The sequence below is a fragment of the Somniosus microcephalus genome, unplaced genomic scaffold, assembly GCF_052327205.1.
Source record: "Somniosus microcephalus isolate GS21.2 unplaced genomic scaffold, FLI_Smic_1.0 unresolved_chr7, whole genome shotgun sequence".
In the NCBI taxonomy this organism is placed as follows: Eukaryota; Metazoa; Chordata; class Chondrichthyes; order Squaliformes; family Somniosidae; genus Somniosus; species Somniosus microcephalus.
In genome coordinates, this window is record NW_028225185.1 from 27537151 (window position 1) to 27557011 (window position 19861).

Consider the following 19861-nt stretch of genomic DNA (forward strand, 5'->3'; position numbering starts at 1 on the left):
TGAATGTTTAAGGTGGTGGACGGGGTGCCAATCAAGCGGGCTGCTTTGTCCTGGATGGTGTCGAGCTTCTCGAGTGTTGTTGGAGCTGCACTCATCCAGGCGAGTGGAGAGTATTCCATCACACTCCTGACTTGTGCCTTGTAGATGGTGGAAAGGCTTTGGGGAGTCAGGAGGTGAGACACTCGCCGCAGAATACCCAGCCTCTGACCTGCTCTTGTAGCCACAGTATTTATGTGGCTGGTCCAGTTAAGTTTCTGGTCAATGGTGACCCCCCGAGGATGTTGACGGTGGGGGATTCGGCGATGGTAATGCCATTGAATGTCAAGGGGAGGTGGTTAGACTCTCGCTTGTTGGAGATAGTCATTGCCTGGCACTTGTGTGGTGCGAATGTTTCCTGCCACTTATCAGCCCAAGCCTGAACGTCGTCCAGGTCTTGTTGCATGTGGGCATGGACTGCTTCATTATCTGAGGAGTTTCGAATGGCACTGAACACTGTGCAGTCATCAGTGAACATCCTCATTTCTGACCTTATGATGGAGGGAAGGTCATTGATGAAGCAGCTGAAGATGGATGGGCCTAGGACACTGCCCTGAGGAACTCCTGCAGCGATGTCCTGGGGCTGTGATGATTGACTTTCAACCACCACAACCATCTTCCTTTGTGCTAGGTATGACTCCAGCCAGTGGAGAGTTTTCGCCCCCTGATTCCCATTGACTTCAGTTTTACTAGGGCTCCTTGATGCCACACTCGGTCAAATGCTGCCTTGATGTCAAGGGCAGTCACTCTCACCTCACCTCTGGAATTCAGCTCCTTTGTCCATGTTTGGACTAAGGCTGTAATGAGGTCTGGAGCCGAGTGGTCTTGGCGGAACCCAAACTGGGCATCAATGAGCAGGTTATTGGTGAGTAAGTACTGCTTGATAGCACTGTCGACAACACCTTCCATCACTTTGCTGATGATTGAGAGTAGACTGATGGGGCAGTAATTGGCCAGAATGGATTTTCCACAGTGTTGGGTAGATGCCAGTGTTGTAGCTGTACTGGAACAGCTTGGCTAGAGGCGCGGCTAGTTCTGGAGCACAAGTCTTCAGCACGAGAGCTGGGATGTTGTCGGGGCCCAGAGCCTTTGCTGTATCCAGTGCACTCAGCCGTTTCTTGATATCACATGGAGTGAATATAATTGGCTGAAGACTGGCTTCTGTGATGGTGGGGACCTCAGGAAGAGGCCAATATGGATCATCCACTCGACACTTCTGGCTGAAGATGGTTGCAAACGCTTCAGCCTTGTCTTTTGCACTCACGTGCTGGGCTCCACCAGCATTCAGGATGGGGATATTCATGGAGCCGCCTCCTCCCGTTAGTTGTTCAATGGTCCACCACCATTCACGACTGGATGTGACAGGACTGCAGAACTTTGATCTGATCCGTTGATTGTGGGATCGCTTAGCTCTGTCTGTAGCATGTTGCTTCCGCTGTTTAGCATGCATGTAGCCCTGTGTTGCAGCTTCCCCAGGTTGGCACCTCATTTTTAGTTATGCCTGGTGCTGCTCCTGGCATGCTCTTCTACACTCCTCATTGAACCAGGGTTGGTCCCCTGGCTTGATGGTAATGGTAGAGTGAGGGATATGCTGGGCCATGAGATTACAGATTGTGGTGGAATACAATTCTGCTGCCGCTGATGGCCCACAGTACTGAGGGAGCGCCGCACTGTCGGAGGGGCAGTACTGAGGGAGCGCCGCACTGTCGGAGGGGCAGTACTGAGGGAGCGCCGCACTGTCGGAGGGGCAGTACTGAGGGAGCGCCGCACTGTCGGAGGGGCGGTACTGAGAGAGCGCCGCACTGTCGGAGGGGCAGTACTGAGAGAGCGCCGCACTGTCGGAGGGGCAGTACTGAGGGAGCGCCGCACTGTCGGAGGGGCGGTACTGAGGGAGCGCCGCACTATCGGAGGGGCGGTACTGAGGGAGCGCCGCACTGTCGGAGGGGCGGTACTGAGGGAGCGCCGCACTGTCGGAGGGGCGGTACTGAGGGAGTGCCGCACTGTCGGAGGGGCAGTACTGAGGGAGCACCGCACTGTCGGAGGGGCGGTACTGAGGGAGCACCGCACTGTCGGAGGGGCAGTACTGAGGGAGCGCCGCACTGTCGGAGGGGTGGTACTGAGGGAGCGCCGCACTGTCGGAGGGGCGGTACTGAGGGAGCGCCGCACTGTCGGAGGGGCAGTGCCGAGGGATCGCCTCACTGTCGGAGGGGCAGTACTGAGGGAGCGCCGCACTGTCGGAGGGGCGGTATTGAGGGAGCGCCGCACTGTCGGAGGGGCGGTACAGAGGGAGCGCCGCACTGTGGGAGGTACTGTCTTTCGGATGAGACATTAAACCCGAGGCCCCGTCTGCCCTCTCAGGTGGATGTAAAAGATCCCGCGGTCACTATTGGAAGAAGAGCAGGGGGGAGTTCTCCCCGGGGTCCTGGGGCCAATATTTATCCCTCAACCAACATCACTAAAAACAGATGATCTGGTCATTATCACATTGGCTGTTTGTGGGAGCTTGCTGTGCGCATTTCCCACATTACAACAGTGACCACACTTCAGAAAGTCCTTCATTGGCTGTGACGCGCTTTGGGACGTCCTGAGGTGGTGAAAGGCGCTGGAGAAACGCGAGTTTGTTCTTTCTCGAGCAGCCTGTGCTGGTGGGATGGATGGAGCTGAGACAGCGGAAGAGAGGCTTTATCTATAAACGTGGCTGATTACTTTGATAGATAACGTACAACAGTCAGGAAATTGTAACACTGCACATATTACTGAAGTGACATGGCATTCCTCCCTCCTATGGGGACCAGCTTCGAGTTGAAACCCTGTCGAATTTTATTATTTTTTTAATTATTCGTTCCTGGGATGTGGGCGTCGTTGGCAAGGCCGGCATTTATTGCCCATCCTTAATTGCCCCTTGAGAAGGTGGTGGTGAGCCGCCTTCTTGAACCGCTGCAGTCCGTGTGGTGAAGGTGCTCCCACAGCGCTGTTAGGGAGGGAGTTCCAGGATTTTGACCCAGCGACGATGAAGGAATGGCCAGATACATTTCCAAGTCAGGATGGTGTGTGTGACTTGGAGGGGACCTTGGAGGTGGTGGTGTTCCCGAGCGCCTGCTGCCCTTGTCCTTCTAGGTGAAAGAGGTCACGGGTTTGGGAGGTGCTGCCGAAGACGCCGTGGCGAGTTGCTGCAGTGCATCTTGTAGATGGTCCACACTGCAGCCACGGTGCGCCGGTGGTGGAGGGAGTGAATGTTTAAGGTGGTGGATGGGGTGCCGATCAAGCGGGCTGCTTTGTCCTGGATGGTGTCGAGCTTCTCGAGTGTTGTTGGAGCTGCAACTCATCCAGGCAAGTGGAGAGTATTCCATCACACTCCTGACTTGTGCCTTGTAGATGGTGGAAAGGCTTTGGGGAGTCAGGAGGTGAGACACTCGCCGCAGAATACCCAGCCTCTGACCTGCTTTTGTTGCCACAGTATTTATGTGGCTGGTCCAGTTATGTTTCTGGTCAATGTTGAGCCCTGCCAGGATGTTGATGGTGGGGGATTCGGCGATGTTAATGCCGTTGAATGTCAAGGGACGATGGTTAGACTCTCTCATGCTGGAGATGGTCATTGCCCGGCACTTGTGTGGCGCGACTGTTACTCCTCTCCTTATCCCACCCAATTTTCGTTCCAAATTCCGAGGGGTTTTCTCCCCCTCCTGCGATCTTCTCCTGCAGGATCCAGAGAGGCTTGACCGCCCCTGCCCAACCCCCGGTGTCGTCTGACCATCCCGGCGCGCGAGGTTATTTGGCTGCCAGAGGATTTATCATGTCAGTGGTCTCCACTGCAATGGCCTGCCATCAGGAGCCACGAGCCCTGGCTGACTTCATCTGCTCCCTTCGTCCAGGGGCCTCGGGGGCGGGGAGCCTCCGTCACCCTAACTCCGATCAGCTAAACCAGCAGGGACCTGTAACCTGGGGACGTACACGAGTACGGGCCGCACCGCGCCTGATATTGACCGACTCCGAGGGGATTGTGAAGCGGCAGTGTTGCCGTGAAATGATTAACTGGCAAACCTTTTGACATAAGAAAATTACTAGGCACTTGGTCTAAGCGTTAAACAAAGCTTTAATCAACTGTTTTACAACATGGAGGTCCAGTTGTGTTCTTCACTAGTTCCTGTTAAACAATGTCCTGCGCAAGCTGGGCCCGCGTCCGAGTATTTATACTCTCCCTGGACAGCGCCACCAGCAGGCCGCCCAGTATTATTACATAAGTCATTTCCACACGAATGACTAGATTGATGTCACTTTTCTTTTGTCAAAGGGAGGGTGTGGGGGGCGGTGAGAGAGCTGCAACAGGCACTGAAAACAAAAGACAGACTCGTGTTTCTCCAGCGCCTTTCACCACCTCAGGACGTCCCAAAGCGCTTCACAGGCAATGAAGGACTTTTTTTGAAGTGTGGTCACTGTTGTAATGTGGGAAACGCGGCAGCCAATTTGTGCACAGCAAGCTCCCACAAACAGCAACGTGATAATGACCGGATCATCTGTTTTTAGTGATGTTCGTTGAGGGATAAATATTGACCCCAGGACACCGTGGAGAACGCCCCCCTGCTCTTCTTCCAATAGTGGCCGTGGTATCTTTTACATTCACCCAAGAGAGCAGACGGGGCCTCGGTTTAATGTCTCATTCGAAAGACGACACCTCCGACAGTTCGGCATCCCTCAGTACCGGCACTCCGACAGTGCGGCGCTCCCTCAGTACTGCCCCTCCGACAGTACAGCGTTCCCTCAGTACCGCCCCTCCGACAGTGCGGCGCTCCCTCAGTACCGCCCCTCCGACAGTACAGCGTTCCCTCAGTACCGCCCCTCCGACAGTGCGGCGCTCCCTCAGTACTGCCCCTCCGACAGTGCGGCGCTCCCTCAGTACCGCCCCTCCGACAGTGCGGCGCTCCCTCAGTACCGCCCCTCCGACAGTGCGGCGCTCCCTCAGTACTGCCCCTCCGACAGTGCGGCGCTCCCTCAGTACCGCCCCTCCGACAGTGCGGCGCTCTCTCAGTACTGCCCCTCCGAGAGTGCGGCGCTCCCTCAGTACCGCCCCTCCGACAGTGCGGCGCTCCCTCAGTACCGCCCCTCCGACAGTGCGGCGCTCCCTCAGTACCGCCCCTCCGACAGTGCGGCGCTCCCTCAGTACCGCCCCTCCGACAGTGCGGCGCTCCCTCAGTACCGCCCCTCCGACAGTGCGGCGCTCCCTCAGTACCGCCCCTCCGACAGTGCGGCGCTCCCTCAGTACTGCACTGGGAGTGACAGCCTGTATTTTGTGCTCAAGTCTCTGGAGTGGGACTTGAACCCAGAACCTTCTGGCTCGGAGGCGAGAGTTCAACCCACTGAGCCACAGCTGATAAAAGCTGAAACCTTCCTCCTCTAGACTCGTCTATTCTAACACACTCCTGGCCGGCCTCCCACATTCTACCCTCTGTAAACTAGAGGCCATCCAAAACTCGGCTGTCCATGTCCTAACTCGCTCCCAGTCCCGTTCGCCCATCACCCCTGTGCTCGCTGACCTACATTGGCTCCCGGTTAAGCAGCGCCTCGATTTCAATATTCTCATCCTTGTTTTCAAATCCCTCCATGGCCTCCTCGCCCCCTCCCTATCTCTGTAACCTCCTCCAGCCCCTACAAACCTCCGAGACCTCTGCGCTCCTCCAATTCTGACCTCTTGAGCATCCCCCGATTTCCATCGCGCCGCCATTGGCGGCCGTGCCTTCAGCCGCCTGGGGCCCCGAGCTCTGGAATTCCCTCCCTGAACCACTCCGCCTCGCTACCTCTCTCTCCTCCTTTAAGACGCTCCTTAAAACCGACCCCTTTGACCAAGCTTTTGGTCACCTGCCCTAATTTATCCTTATGTGGATCAAGTTTTTTTGTCTTAAAATACACCTGTGCAGCGCCTTAGGACGTTTTACTACATTAAGAACATAAGAAATAGGAGCAGGAGTCGGCCATTCGGACCTTCGAGCCTGCTCCGCCATTCAATGAGGTCATGGCTGATCTTCTGCCTCAGCTCCATTCACCAGCCCTAGCGCCATATCCCTTGATGCCCTTACTAGTCAGAAATCTATCGACTTCTGTTTTGAATATACCCAATGACTGAGCCTCCACAGCCCTCTGGGGCAGAGAATTCCAAAGATTCACTGCCCTCTGAGTGAAGAAATTCCTCCTCATCTCAGTCCTGAATGGCCTACCCTTTATCCTGAGGCTGTGACCCCTGGTTCTAGACTCCCCAGCCAAGGGAAACGTTCTCCCAGCATCCACCCTATCAAGCCCTGTAATAATTTTGTATGCTCCAATGAGATCCCCTCTCATTCTTCTGAATTCAAGAGAATACAGGCCTAGTTTACTCAATCTCTTCTCATACGACAGTCCCGCCATCCCAGGAATCAATCTCGTGAACCTTCGTTGCACTCCCTCTATGGCAAATATATCCTTCCTTAGGTAAGGAGACCAAAATTGTACACAGTACTCCAGGCGTGGTCTCACCAAGGCCCTGTATAATTGGAGTAAGACTTCTTTACTCCTGTACTCAAATCCTCTTGTAATGAAGGCAGCAGACCATTTGCCTTCCTAATGGCTTGCTGCGCCTGCACATTCACTTTCAGTGACTCATGTGCAAGGACACCCAGGTCCCTTTGAGCATCTGCATTCCCCAATCTTTCACCATTTAGGAAATACTCTGCCTTTCTGTTTTTTCTACCAAAGTGGATAACTTCACATTTATCCACGTTATAATCCATCTGCCATGTTCTCACGCTACAGGAAACTCTTCGTTATCCGGCACCGACGGGACCGGCCTGGTGCCGGTTTATCAAAAAGTCCAGATTACAGAGAGTTATAGTTAAAAGGTACGAGAGCTCCGTACACAGCAACAAATCCAGGCTTCCCTGTTGCTTAGCAACAGGTGCAGGAACTCTGGCCACAGACCAAGCGTCCCTGTTGCTTAGCAACAAGTGCAGGAACCCCGGTTACACAGCCACAAATCCAGGAACTGCCACTAATATGAAGTAAAACTTACCTGAACCTACTCCTGAATTTTGCCGGTTAACAGAGTTTCATGTGTATAAGTTGTTGTATATGTTGTTGTAAATGTCTATGATTCTGTACGCTGCTTTTTCAAGAATTTCTGTTTTCTAACCAGTAGTTTTGTTTTCCCCGCAGGTCGTCAGGTTTATTCCCCTCACTTGCTGACCGGCCTGCAGTGGATGGAGAGTGGGCAGGCTGTCGGTCACCCGTACAACGGGGCCTGGTCGACGGTGGGGGCCTACGGCAAGGCCTCCCTGCCCCTGTACCAGACCGCCTCCTCCTCCTCCTCCGGGCTACCTGCCCCGCACCACAGCCAGCACCTCTACGGCTTCGGGGCCGCGCCCCTCCTGAAGGAAGCCAGCCCGGAGCCCGCGGCAGCCCTGAGCGGCAGGGACGGGAAGGAGAGCCCCAAGTACTGCGAGGGCATGAAGATGGAGAGGGCCAGCCCGCTAAACTCCAGCCTGCTGCCGCTGGGCCCGGAGGTCCAGCTGGGGCTGACCAGCCACCCGTACGCCAGTGGGCCCCCGGCCTACAACGGGAGCTTCTACCAGTCCGTGGGCGACTATCTCGGCGAAGGCTACCCAGCCCAACACAAACACAAGCTGTCGTTATCTCCATCCGGTAAGAGCCAAGTCAGAGAGACCGTTGACGGGAGGCCGCACAGAGACTCCAGATTTGTGCAGCTCGTATCTGTCTGGGCAGGGCCTGCGGGGGTCTGGGGGTGAGATCGGCACCCATGGCAGTAAACGTAGAAACATAGAAGATAGGAGCAGGAGTAGGCCATTCAGCCCCTCGAGCCTGCCTTCTCCCTTTAACCTTAAGAAATATATCCAACTCCTTGAATATATTTAATGAATTGGCCTCAACTGCCTTTTGTGGTAGAGAATTCCACAGGTTCACCACTCTCTGGGTGACGAAATTCCTCCTCATCCCTGTCCTAAATGGCTTACCCCTTATCCTTAGACTGTGACCCCTGGTTCTGGACTCCCCGGCCATCAGGAACATCCCTCCTGCGTCTAGTCTGTCTAGTCCTGTCAGAATTTTATAAGTTTCAATGAGATCCCCTCTCATTCTTCTAAACTCCAGCGAGTATAAGCTCAATCGACCCAATCTCTCCTCATACGTCATTCCTGCCATCCCAGGTATCAGCCTGATGAATCTTCGCTGCACTCCCTCCATGGCAAGAACATCCTTCCTCAGATAAGGCGACCAAAACTGCACACAATATTCAAGGTGTGATCTCACCAAGGCCCTGTACAACTGCAGCAAGACATCCTTGTTCCTGTACTCAAACTCTCTCGCCACGAAGGCCAACATACCATTTGCCTTCTTAACCGCCTGCTGCACCTGCATGCTTACCTTCAGCGACTGGTGCACAAGGTCACCCAGGTCTCGTTGCACTTACCCTTCTCCCAATCTATTGCCGTTCAGATAATAATCTGCCTTCCTGTTTTTGCCACCAAAGTGGATAACCTCGCATTTATCCACATTATACTGCATCTGCCATGCATCTGCCCAATCACCCAACCTGTCCAAATCATACTGGAGTTTCTCGGCATCCTCCGCACAGCACACACGCCCACCCAGCTTTGTGTCGTCTGCAAACTTGGAGATATTACATCTAGTTCCCTCGTCTAGATCATTAATATATATTGTGAATAGCTGGGGTCCTAGCACCGATCCCTGCGGTACCCCACTAGTCATTGCCTGCCACTTGGAAAAACAGCCGTTTATTCCAACTCTTTGCTTCCTGTCTGCCAACCAGTTCTCTATCCAAGTCAGTACCTTGCCCCCAATCCCATGTGCTTTAACTTTGCACGCTAATCTCTTATGCGGGACCTTATCGAAAGCCTTCTGAAAGTCCAAATACACCACATCCACTGGTTCTCCATTATCTATCCTACCAGTTACATCCTCAAAAAATTCCAGTAGATTAGTCAAGCACAATTTACACTTTGTAAATCCATGTTGACTTTGTCCGATCCGGTCACTGTTTTCCAAGTGCTCAGCTATTATATCTTGGGTAAGGTCTGTGGTGGGGGTTCTTTATTTAAATTAGTTCCTGGGATGTGGGCGTCGCTGGCAAGGCCGGCATTTATTGCCCATCCCTAATTGCCCTTGAGAAGATGGTGGTTGACATGAATCAGTCATTCATGAAAGAAAGACTTAGGAAATAATACTGAGCGGCCTGCGGGTGGCGCTGTCCAGGGAGAGTATAAATACTCGGGCACGGGCCCAGCTTGCTCAGGACATTGTTTAACAGGAACTAGTGAAGGACACAACTAGACCTCCATGTTGTAAAACAGTTGATTAAAGCTTTGTTTAACGCTTAGACCGAGTGCCTAGTAGTTTTCTTACGTCACCGGTGAGCCGCCTTCTTGAACCGCTGCAGTCCGTGTGGTGAAGGTACTCCCACAGTGCTGTTAGGGAGGGTGTTGCAGGATTTTGACCCAGCGACGATGAAGGAACGGCCGATATATTTCCAAGTCGGGATGGTGTGTGACGTAATAAAACTCACTACGCACTAGGTTCGAGTATAAAGCAAGGCTTTAATCAACTTGTTTCAAAACATGGAAGTCTAGTTATCTTTCACTAGTTCCTGTTTACACAATGTCCTGGGGAAGCTGGGCCCACGCTCGAGTATTTATACTCCTCGGACGGCGCCACCAGCTGGCCGTCCAGTGTTATTTCATGAGTCTAAACATAGAAACATAGAAGATAGGAGCAGGAGTAGGCCATTCGGCCCCTCAAGCCTGCTCCGCCATTTAATGCGATCATGGCTGATCATCCAAATTCAGTACCCGGTCCCTGCCATCTCCCCATATCCCTTGATCCCTTTAGCCTTAAGAAATATATCCAACTCCTTCTTGAATATATTTAATGTATTGGCCTCAACTGCCTTCTGTGGTAGAGAATTCCACAGGTTCACCACTCTCTGGGTGAAGAAATTCCTCCTCATCTCTGTCCTAAATGGATTACCCCTTATCCTTAGACTGTGACCCCTGGTTCTGGACTCCCCCGCCATCGGGAACATCCTTCCTGCATCTAGTCTGTCTAGTCCTGTTAGAATTTTATAAGTTTCAATGAGATCCCCTCTCATTCTTCTGAACTCCAGCGAGTATAAGCCCAATCGACCCAATCTCTCCTCATACGTCATTCCTGCCATCCCAGGTATCAGCCTGGTGAGTCTTCGCTGAACTCCTTCCATGGCAAGAACATCCTTCCTCAGATCAGGCGACCAAAACTGCACACAATACTCAAGGTGTGGTCTCACCAAGGCCCTGTACAACTGCAGCAAGACATCCTTGTTCCTGTACTCAAACCCTCTCGCTACGAAGGCCAACATACCATTTGCCTTCTTAACCTGGAGGGGAACTTGGAGGTGGTGATGTTCCCATGTGCCTGCTGCCCTCGTCCTTCTAGGTGGAAGAGGTCGCGGGTTTGGGAGGTGCTGCCGAAGAAGCCTTGGCGAGTTGCTGCAGTGCATCTTGTAGATGGTCCACACTGCAGCCATGGTGCGCCGGTGGTGGAGGGAGTGAATGTTTAAGGTGGTGGACGGGGTGCCGATCACGACACACCTCTACCTGTGACGGTAGTGTGCAAGCGGGGCCTAGATGAGGGGCCCTACCTGCTGGGCCTGGAGAGGGGTTTTCATATGGTTTCTCCAGCAGTCCCGAGGCCATGAATTGTGAGCATTTTTGTGGAGGTGAGCCGGTGTCGGTGCAGCAATGTTCACTCAGGGAGACTTTCCCGCTCTGAACAACACACGACAATAAGAACACACGCTCAGGCCTCAGTCTTTCCTACTCAAACACAAAGGTTTGCATTTCTCCAGCGCCTTTCGCCACCTCAGCACGTCACAGCCAGTGAAGTATTTTTTTTGAAGTGTGGTCACTGTTGTGATGTAGGAAACACGCCAATTTGCACACAGCAAGATCCCACAAACAGCAATGTGTTGCGCTCCCTCAGTACCGCCCCTCTGACAGTGCGGCGCTCCCTCAGTACTGCCCCTCCGACAGTGCGGCGCTCCCTCAGTACTGCCCCTCCGACAGTGCGGCGCTCCCTCAGTACCGCCCCTCCGACAGTGCGGCGCTCCCTCAGTACTGCCCCTCTGACAATGCGGCGCTCCCTCAGTACCGCCCCTCCGACAGTGCGGCGCTCCCTCAGTACAGCCCCTCCGACAGTGCGGCACTCCCTCAGTACCGCCCCTCCGACAGTGCGGCGCTCCCTCAGTGCCGCCCCTCCGACAGTGCGGCGCTCCCTCAGTACTGCCCCTCCGACAGTGCGGTGCTCCCTCTACTGCCCCTGCGACAGTGCGGAGCTCCCTCAGTGCTGACCCTCCGACAGTGCGGCGCTCCCTCAGTACCTCCCCTCCGACAGTGCGGCGCTCCCTCAGTACCGCCCCTCTGACAGTGCGGCGCTCCCTCAGTACCGCCCCTCTGACAGTGCGGCGCTCCCTCAGTACCGCCCCTCTGACAGTGCGTCGCTCCCTCAGTACCACCCCTCCGACAGTGCGGCACTCACTCAGTACTGCCCCTCCGACATTGCGGCGCTCCCTCAGTACTGCCCCTCCGACAGTGCGGCGCTCCCTCAGTACCGCCCCTCCGACAGTGCGGCACTCACTCAGTACTGCCCTTCCGACAGTGCGGCGTTCCCTCAGCACTGCCCCTCCAACAGTGCGGCGCTCCCTCAGTACTGCCCCTCCGACAGTGCGGCACTCCCTCAGTACCGTCCCTCCGACAGAGCGGCGCTCCCTCAGTACTGCCCCTCCGACAGTGCGGCGCTCCCTCAGTACCGCCCCTCCGACAGTGCGGCGCTCCCTCAGTGCCGCCCCTCCGACAGTGCAGCGCTCCCTCAGTACCGCCCCTCCGACAGTTCGGCGCTCCCTCAGTACTGACCCTCCGACAGTGCGGCGCTCCCTCAGTACCGCCCCTCCGACAGTTCGGCGCTCCCTCAGTACTGCCCCTCCGACAGTGCGGCACTCCCTCAGTACTGCCCCTCCGACAGTGCGGCGCTCCCTCAGTACCGCCCCTCCGACAGTGCGGTGCTCCCTCAGTACCGCCCCTCCGACAGTTCGGCGCTCCCTCAGTACTGACCCTCCGACAGTGCGGCGCTCCCTCAGTACCATCCTTCCGACAGTGCGGCGCTCCCTCAGTACTGGCACCGAGGGAGTGTCGGCCTGGATTCTGTGCTCGAGTCTCTGGAGTGGGACTCGCACCCACGATCTACCCACTCCGCCACCCTCTCTGGTTAAAACCTATTTGTCCCTGCGAATTTCCCCCTCCCAGGGAAGAGGGGGTTCGGGTGGGGTGAGAGTTCCCCGACGACATCTCCCCGGGTCTCACTGAACACGGTTCGGCCTGTTTGTTTTCAGAGGCTCGGGAATGCGTGAACTGCGGAGCGACGGCCACTCCGCTGTGGCGGCGGGACGGGACAGGACACTACCTGTGCAATGCCTGCGGCCTGTACCACAAGATGAATGGCCAGAACCGACCCCTCATCCGGCCAAAGAAGCGACTGGTGAGTGCTGACCATCTCAGACCCCGGGGTAAAACTGTGGCCCACCTTGAACCGTGGAATCACCCAGCACAGGAGGAGGCCATTCGGCCCATCGTGCCTGTGCCGGCTCTTTGAACGAGCTCTCCAATTAGTCCCACTTCCCCCTGCTCTTTCCCCGCAGCCCGGCACATTTCTCCTTTACAAGTATTTATCCAATTCCCTTTTGAAAGTTACTATTGAATCTGCTCCCATTGTCCTTTTGGGGCGAGCATTCCAGATCACAACATACTGTAAGAATCAGAAGCAGGAGTCGGCCATTCGGCACCTTGAGCCTGCTCCGCCATTCAATAAGATCACGGCTGATCATCGACCTCAACTCCACTTTCCCGCCTGATCCCCATATCCCTCGATTACCCTCGAGTCCAAAAATCTCTCGATCTCAGCCTTGAATATACTCAACGACTGAGCCTCCACAGCCCTCTGGGGTAGAGAATTCTTTTTTTTTTAAATCTCCTCATCTCCCCTTTGGTTCTTTTGCCAATTATCTTCATTTGGTGTCCAATCCTCATGTCGGTGGAAACAGTTTCTCCCGATCCACTCTTATCAAATCCCCTCATAATTAAATCTCCCCTTAACCTTCTCTGCTCCAAGGAGAACAATCCCAGCTTCTCCAGTCTCTCCACATCACTGAAGTCCCTCATCCCTGATACCATTCTGGTCAATCTCCCCTTAACCTTCTCTGCTCTAAGGAGAACAACCCCAGCTTCTCCAGTCTCTCCACATCACTGAAGTCCCTGATCCCTGGGACCATTCTGGTCAATCTCCCCTTAACCTTCTCTGCTCTAAGGAGAACAACCCCAGCTTCTCCAGTCTCTCCACATCACTGAAGTCCCTGATCCCTGGGACCATTCTGGTCAATCTCCCCTTAACCTTCTCTGCTCCAAGGAGAACAACCCCAGCTTCCCCAGTCTCTCCACGTCACTGAAGTCCCTCTTCCCTGGTACCATTCTGGTCAATCTCCCCTTAACCTTCTCTGCTCTAAGGAGAACAACCCCAGCTTCTCCAGTCTCTCCACGTAACTGAAGTCCCTCATCCTTGGTACCATTCTGGTCAATCTCCCCTTAACCTTCTCTGCTCTAAGGAGAACAATCCCAGCTTCTCCAATCTCTCCACATCACTGAAGTCCCTCATCCCTGGAACCATTCTGGTCAATCTCCCCTTAACCTTCTCTGCTCCAAGGAGAACAACCCCAGCTTCTCCAGTCTCTCCACATCACTGAAGTCCCTCATCCCCGGTACCATTCTGGTCAATCTCCCCTTAACCTTCTCTGCTCTAAGGAGAACAACCCCAGCTTCTCCAGTCTCTCCACATCACTGAAGTCCCTGATCCCTGGGACCATTCTGGTCAATCTCCCCTTAACCTTCTCTGCTCTAAGGAGAACAATCCCAGCTTCTCCAGTCTCTCCACATCACTGAAGTCCCTCATCCCTGGTACCATTCTGGTCAATCTCCCCTTAACCTTCTCTGCTCTAAGGAGAACAATCCCAGCTTCTCCAGTCTCTCCACATCACTGAAGTCCCTCATCCCTGGTACCATTCTAGTCAATCTCCCCTTAACCTTCTCTGCTCTAAGGAGAACAACCCCAGCTTCTCCAGTCTCTCCACATCACTGAAGTCCCTCATCCCCGGTACCATTCTGGTCAATCTCCCCTTAACCTTCTCTGCTCTAAGGAGAACAACCCCAGCTTCTCCAGTCTCTCCACATAACTGAAGTCCCTGATCCCTGGGACCATTCTGGTCAATCTCCCCTTAACCTTCTCTGCTCTAAGGAGAACAATCCCAGCTTCTCCAGTCTCTCCACATCACTGAAGTCCCTGATCCCTGGGACCATTCTGGTCAATCTCCCCTGCACCACTCTCCGAGGTCTTGACGTAAGCACCAATGATTGCAGTGCCTGCGGACTCCCTCCTCGATGGGCCGGCAGATTTATCGTGTTTAGTTAGTCAATCTCAGCCGGAGCGGTACAGGCGGCCTGAATGTCCCCGGTAACGGGAGGGATCGCTGTCCAGTGACCTCTGCCGCAACTTATGTGCGTGGAGGTGGATTGTGCTTTTTATTCTTTCTCGGGATCTGGGTGTCGCTGGCAAGGCCAGCATTTATTGCCCATCCCTTAATTGCCCTCAGAAGGTGCTGGTGGCGGTGGTGGACCTTCTAGTGGCTCGAGTCAAGCACGGTTGGTGTGGGACTGGAGACCGGATAAGGGTGGCGGGTTTCCTTCCGATTGTTACGATAATCCGACAGCTTCCCACGCGTGACCGCCCCACCACCATGCAGGAGCCGGTATCTCCGCGATGCCCTCCCTACCCTTGCCTGGAACTCGGTGCCCAGGCTCCGTAGGCGAGGGATGGTCATTTGGCTGAGATACTTGAGGGCACCCGCGGTACTAGACTTTCCCTCGCCCCCCCCCCCCCACTCCTCCCCTGGCTATGAGTCACGGGGAGGTGGGGGGGAGAAATGTGAAGTTCGTTCAGCCTCTATTTTTTTTTCTCACTCAAACCTTTTCTCGATTCAGATCGTGAGCAAGCGAGCGGGGACGCAGTGCGCCAACTGCCACACCAGCACCACCACGCTGTGGAGACGCAACATCAGCGGCGACCCGGTCTGCAATGCCTGCGGGCTGTACTACAAACTACACAATGTAGGTGTGAACGTCGTCCCCCGTGAATCACATCGGGTCTACTGCACAGAAACAGGCCGTTCGGCCCATCTGATCCAAGCTGGTGTTCATGTACTCGCGTCTCTCCAGCGCCTTTCATCAATCTCAGGACGTCCCAAAGCGCTTCACAGCCAATGAAGTACTTTTTTTTTTTAAGTGTGGTCACTGTTGTAATGTAGGAAATGCGGCAGGCCAAATTGCGCACAGCAAGCTCCCACAAACAGCCAATGTGATAATGACCAGATCATCTGTTTTTAGTGATGTTGGTTGAGGGATAAATATTGGCCCCAGGACCGGGGAGAACTCCCCCCTGCTCTTCTTCCAATAGTGGCCGTGGGATCTTTTACGTCCACCCGAGAGGGCAGACGGGGGCCTCGGTTTAACGTCTCACCCGAAAGACAGCACCTGTGGTAGCGAGTTCCACATTCTCACCACTCTCTGGGTAAAGAAGTTTCTCCTGAATTCCCTAGTGGATTTAGAAACATAGAAACATAGAAGATAGGAGCAGGAGTAGGCCATTCGGCCCCTCGAGCCTGCTCCGCCATTCAATGAGATCATGGCTGACCATCCAAATTCAGTACCCTGTCCCTGCCTTCTCCCCATATCCCTTGATCCCTTTAGCCTTAAGAAATATATCCAACTCCTTCTTGAATATATTTAATGAATTGGCCTCCACTGCCTTCTGTGGTAGAGAATTCCACAGGTTCACCACTCTCTGGGTGAAGAAATTCCTCCTCATCTCTGTCCTAAATGGCTTACCCCTTATCCTTAGACTGTGACCCCTGGTTCTGGATTCCCCGCCATCGGGAACATCCTTCCTGCATCTAGTCTGTCTAGTCCTGTTAGAATTTTATAAGTTTCAATGAGATCCCCTCTCATTCTTCTAAACTCCAGCGAGTATAAGCCCAATTGACCCAACCTCTCCTCATACGTCATTCCTGCCATCCCAGGTATCAGCCTGTTGAATCTTCGCTGCACTCCCTCCATGGCAAGAACATCCTTCCTCAGATAAGGCGACCAAAACTGCACACAATACTCAAGATGTGGTCTCACCAAGGCCCTGTACAACTGCAGCAAGACATCCTTGCTCCTGTACTCAAATCCTCTCGCTACGAAGGCCAACATACCATTTGCCTTAACCGCCTGCTGCACCTGCAGTGACTGGTGCACAAGGACACCCAGGTCTCGTTGCACTTCCCCTTCTCCCAATCTATTGCCGTTCAGATAATAATCTGCCTTCCTGTTTTTGCCACCAAAGTGGATAACCTCGCATTTATCCACATTATACTGCATCTGCCATGCTTCTGCCCAATCACCGAACCTGTCCAAATCATACTGGAGTTTCTCGGCACCCCCCTCACAGCACACACGCCCACCGAGCTTTGTGTCGTCTGCAAACTTGGAGATATTACATCTAGTTCCCTCGTCTAGATCATCATTAATATATATTGTGAATGCTGGACACGAGTCCACACCTTCGCACAACATAGGCAGAAAAAGGGATGAGGTCCTGCAGGCAGAGTTTCGGGAGCTAGGAGAGAGATTAAAAAGCAGGACCTCAAAGAAAGACAGACTCGCATCTCTCCAGCGCCTTCCACGACCACCGGACGTCTCAAAGCACTTCGCAGCCAATGAAGTACTTTTCGAAGTGCAGTCACTGTTGTAATGTGGGAAACGCGGCAGCCAATTTGCGCACAGCAAACAGCAATGTGATAATGACCAGATAATCTGTTTTTGTTATGTTGGTTGAGGGATAAATATTGGCCAGGACATCGGGGAGAACTCCCCCCCTGCTCTTCTTCGAAATAGTGCCGTGGGATCTTTTACGTCCGCCTGAAAGAGCAGACGGGACCTCGGCTTAACGTCTCACCCGAAAGACGGCACCTCCGACAGTGCAGCGCTCCCTCAGCACTGCACTGGAGTGTCAGCCTAGATTTATGTGCTCAAGTCCCTGGAGTGGGACTTGAACCCACAGCCATCTGACTCAGAGACGAGAGTACAACCCACTGAGCCACTGGCTGACAGGTAGTACTCTCCGGATTACTCCCGGTGCCACGTGCTAGTGAGTACAGGAATAGGAGGATAGAACAGATGAATGCGTGGCTGGAGAGATGGTGCAGGAGGGAGGGCTTTAGATTCCTGAGGCATTGGGACCGTTTCTGGGGAAGGTGGGACCTGTGCAAGCCGGACGGGTTGCACCTCAACAGAGCCGGGACCAATATTCTCATGGGGGAGGTTTGCTTGTGCTGTTGGGGAGGGTTTAAACTAGCTTGGCAGGGGGATGGGCGTCAGCATATAGGAGTAGAAAAGAGGAATAAGGTGCATAAAAGAGTGAGTGTGTTGGATAGTACTAGTGAAGATAGTGCTGGAGGCGGAAGCAGTACCACATTAGATAGGAGCAGACTAAGAAAGACTACGAAAAATTCAAAATAGGTTTTAGAATGCATGTACATAAATGCACAAAGTGTGGTGAATAAGGTTGGTGAGCTACAAGCACAATTAGCTGTGTGGCAATATGATGTTGTGGCAATAACGGAAACGTGGCTTAAAAATGGTGAGGACTGGGCACTTAATATTCAAGGGTGCAAGGTGTTCAGTGCTGATTAGGGAAGACATTGTAGTGTTGGAAAGGGAGGATGTCCTCGAGGGGACAAGGACAGAATCCATTTGGTTAGAGTTGAGGAGCAAAAAGGGTTTGATCACACTATTGTGGGTATTCTATAGGCCTCCAAATAGTGAGAGGGAGGGAGAGGAGCAAATCTGCAGGGAAATCGCAGAGATATGCAAGAGCTATAGAGTGGTGATATTGGGGGACTTTAATTACCCAAATATTGATTGGGATAATGCTAGGGTAAAGGGAAAGGACGGGGGAGGAATTTCCTTGACCAGTATGTTCTTGGCCCAACTAGGAAGGAGGCATTGCTGGATCTGGTGCTGGGGAATGAGGTGGGCCAGGTCGACCCAGTGTCTGTGGGAGAACACTTGGGTACGAGTAATCATCGTATCATAAGATTTAGATTAGCAATGGAGAGGAGCGAGGAACAATCTAGAGTGGAACTTCTAAACTGGAATAGGGCTAACTTCAATGGGATGTGAAAGGATCTAGCCAGGGTAAAATGGAACCAAAGACTGACAGGAAAAACTGTAACGGAACAATGGGTGATCTTTAAGGAGGAGATGTTCCAAGTACAGGCTAGGTACATTCCAACAAGAGGGAAGGGTAAGGGAACCAAAGCAAGGGCTCCTTGGATGACGAGGGAGATAGAGAAGATGATGAAACAAAAAAAGAGGGTGTATGATGCATGTCAGGTGAATTCTTCAAGGGAGAACCAGACCAAATACAATAAGTTGAGAGGGGATGTGAAGATGAAAATAAGATTGGCAAAGTGAGAATATGAGAGTAGAATTGCGGTTAACATAAAAGGGAACCCAAAAATCTTCATGTAAACAGTAAGAGGTGGGGTGGGGCCTATTAAGGACAAAGAAGGTGATATATGCTTAGAGGCGCAGGGCAAGGCTAGAATACTCACTGAGTACTTTGTATCGGTGTTTACTAAGGAGGTGGATGCTGACAAAATATCGATAGAAGTGGAAAAGGTAGAAGCAATGGAAGGGGTGAAAATTGATAGACAGGAGGTACTAGAAAGGCTGGGTATGCTTAGAGTGGACAAGTCGCCTGGCTTGGATGGCTTGCATCCCAGGTTGCTAAGGGAATTGGGGGAGGAGATAGCGGAAGGGCTTGCCATGATTTTCCAATCTTCCCTAGATGCAGGGGAGGTGCCTGAGGATTGGAAAGTGGCAAATGTGACACCATTGTTCAAGAAAGGGTGTAAGGACAATCCTAGTAACTGCAGGCCGGTCAGTTTAACATCAGTGGTGGGTAAAGTTTTAGAAACAATAATCAAGGAAAAAATTAACGGGCATTTGGAGAGGTTTGTAAAAGGCAGATCGTGTTTGACTAAACTCATTGAATGTTTTGATGAAGTAACAGGGAGGATTGATGAAGGGAATGCAGTAGATGTTGTCTACATGGATTTTAGGAAGGCGTTTGACAAAGTACCACATAGAAGGCTGGCTAACAAAATTGAGGCTCATGGAATCGGTGGGTCAGTGGCAGCTTGGATAAGGAATTGGCTTCAGGACAGAAAACGGTGAGTTGTGGTAAATGGCTGTTTTTCAGACTGGAGGATGGTAGACAGTGGTGTTCCCCAAGGGTCAGTGCTGGGGCCACTGCTTTTTTTGATATATATAAATGACCTGGATATTGGAATACAGAGTAGAATTTCTAAATTTGCCGATGACACCAAACTTGGGGGTGTGGCAAACAGTGATGATGATACCAATCGACTGCAACAGGACATAGAAAGGCTAGCAGAATGGGCAGACAAGTGGCAGATGGAATTTAATACAGAGAAGTGTGAGGTGATACATTTTGGCAGAAGGAGCAGGGAGAGGCAATATACACTTAATGGCACAGTTTTACAGAGTGTGCAGCGACAGAGGGACCTGGGAGTTAATGTGCATAGGTCCCTGAAGGTGGCGGGACATATTGAGAGAGTGGTTAGCAA

At 53.0% G+C, this 19861-nt stretch overlaps 1 protein-coding gene across 2 annotated transcripts in view; it reads left to right on the plus strand.

Annotated features, from left to right (window-relative positions):
- LOC147086676 (GATA-binding factor 2-like) overlaps nt 1–19861 on the plus strand; it is a 61968-nt gene that overhangs the window by 33305 nt on the left and 8802 nt on the right. For both annotated transcript variants that reach the window (XM_085978808.1, XM_085978807.1), the window contains exons 3-5: nt 7216–7701; nt 12455–12600; nt 15150–15275. In XM_085978808.1, coding sequence (XP_085834934.1) covers nt 7216–7701; nt 12455–12600; nt 15150–15275 — 758 coding nt within the window. The remainder of the gene's footprint in view (nt 1–7215; nt 7702–12454; nt 12601–15149; nt 15276–19861) is intronic.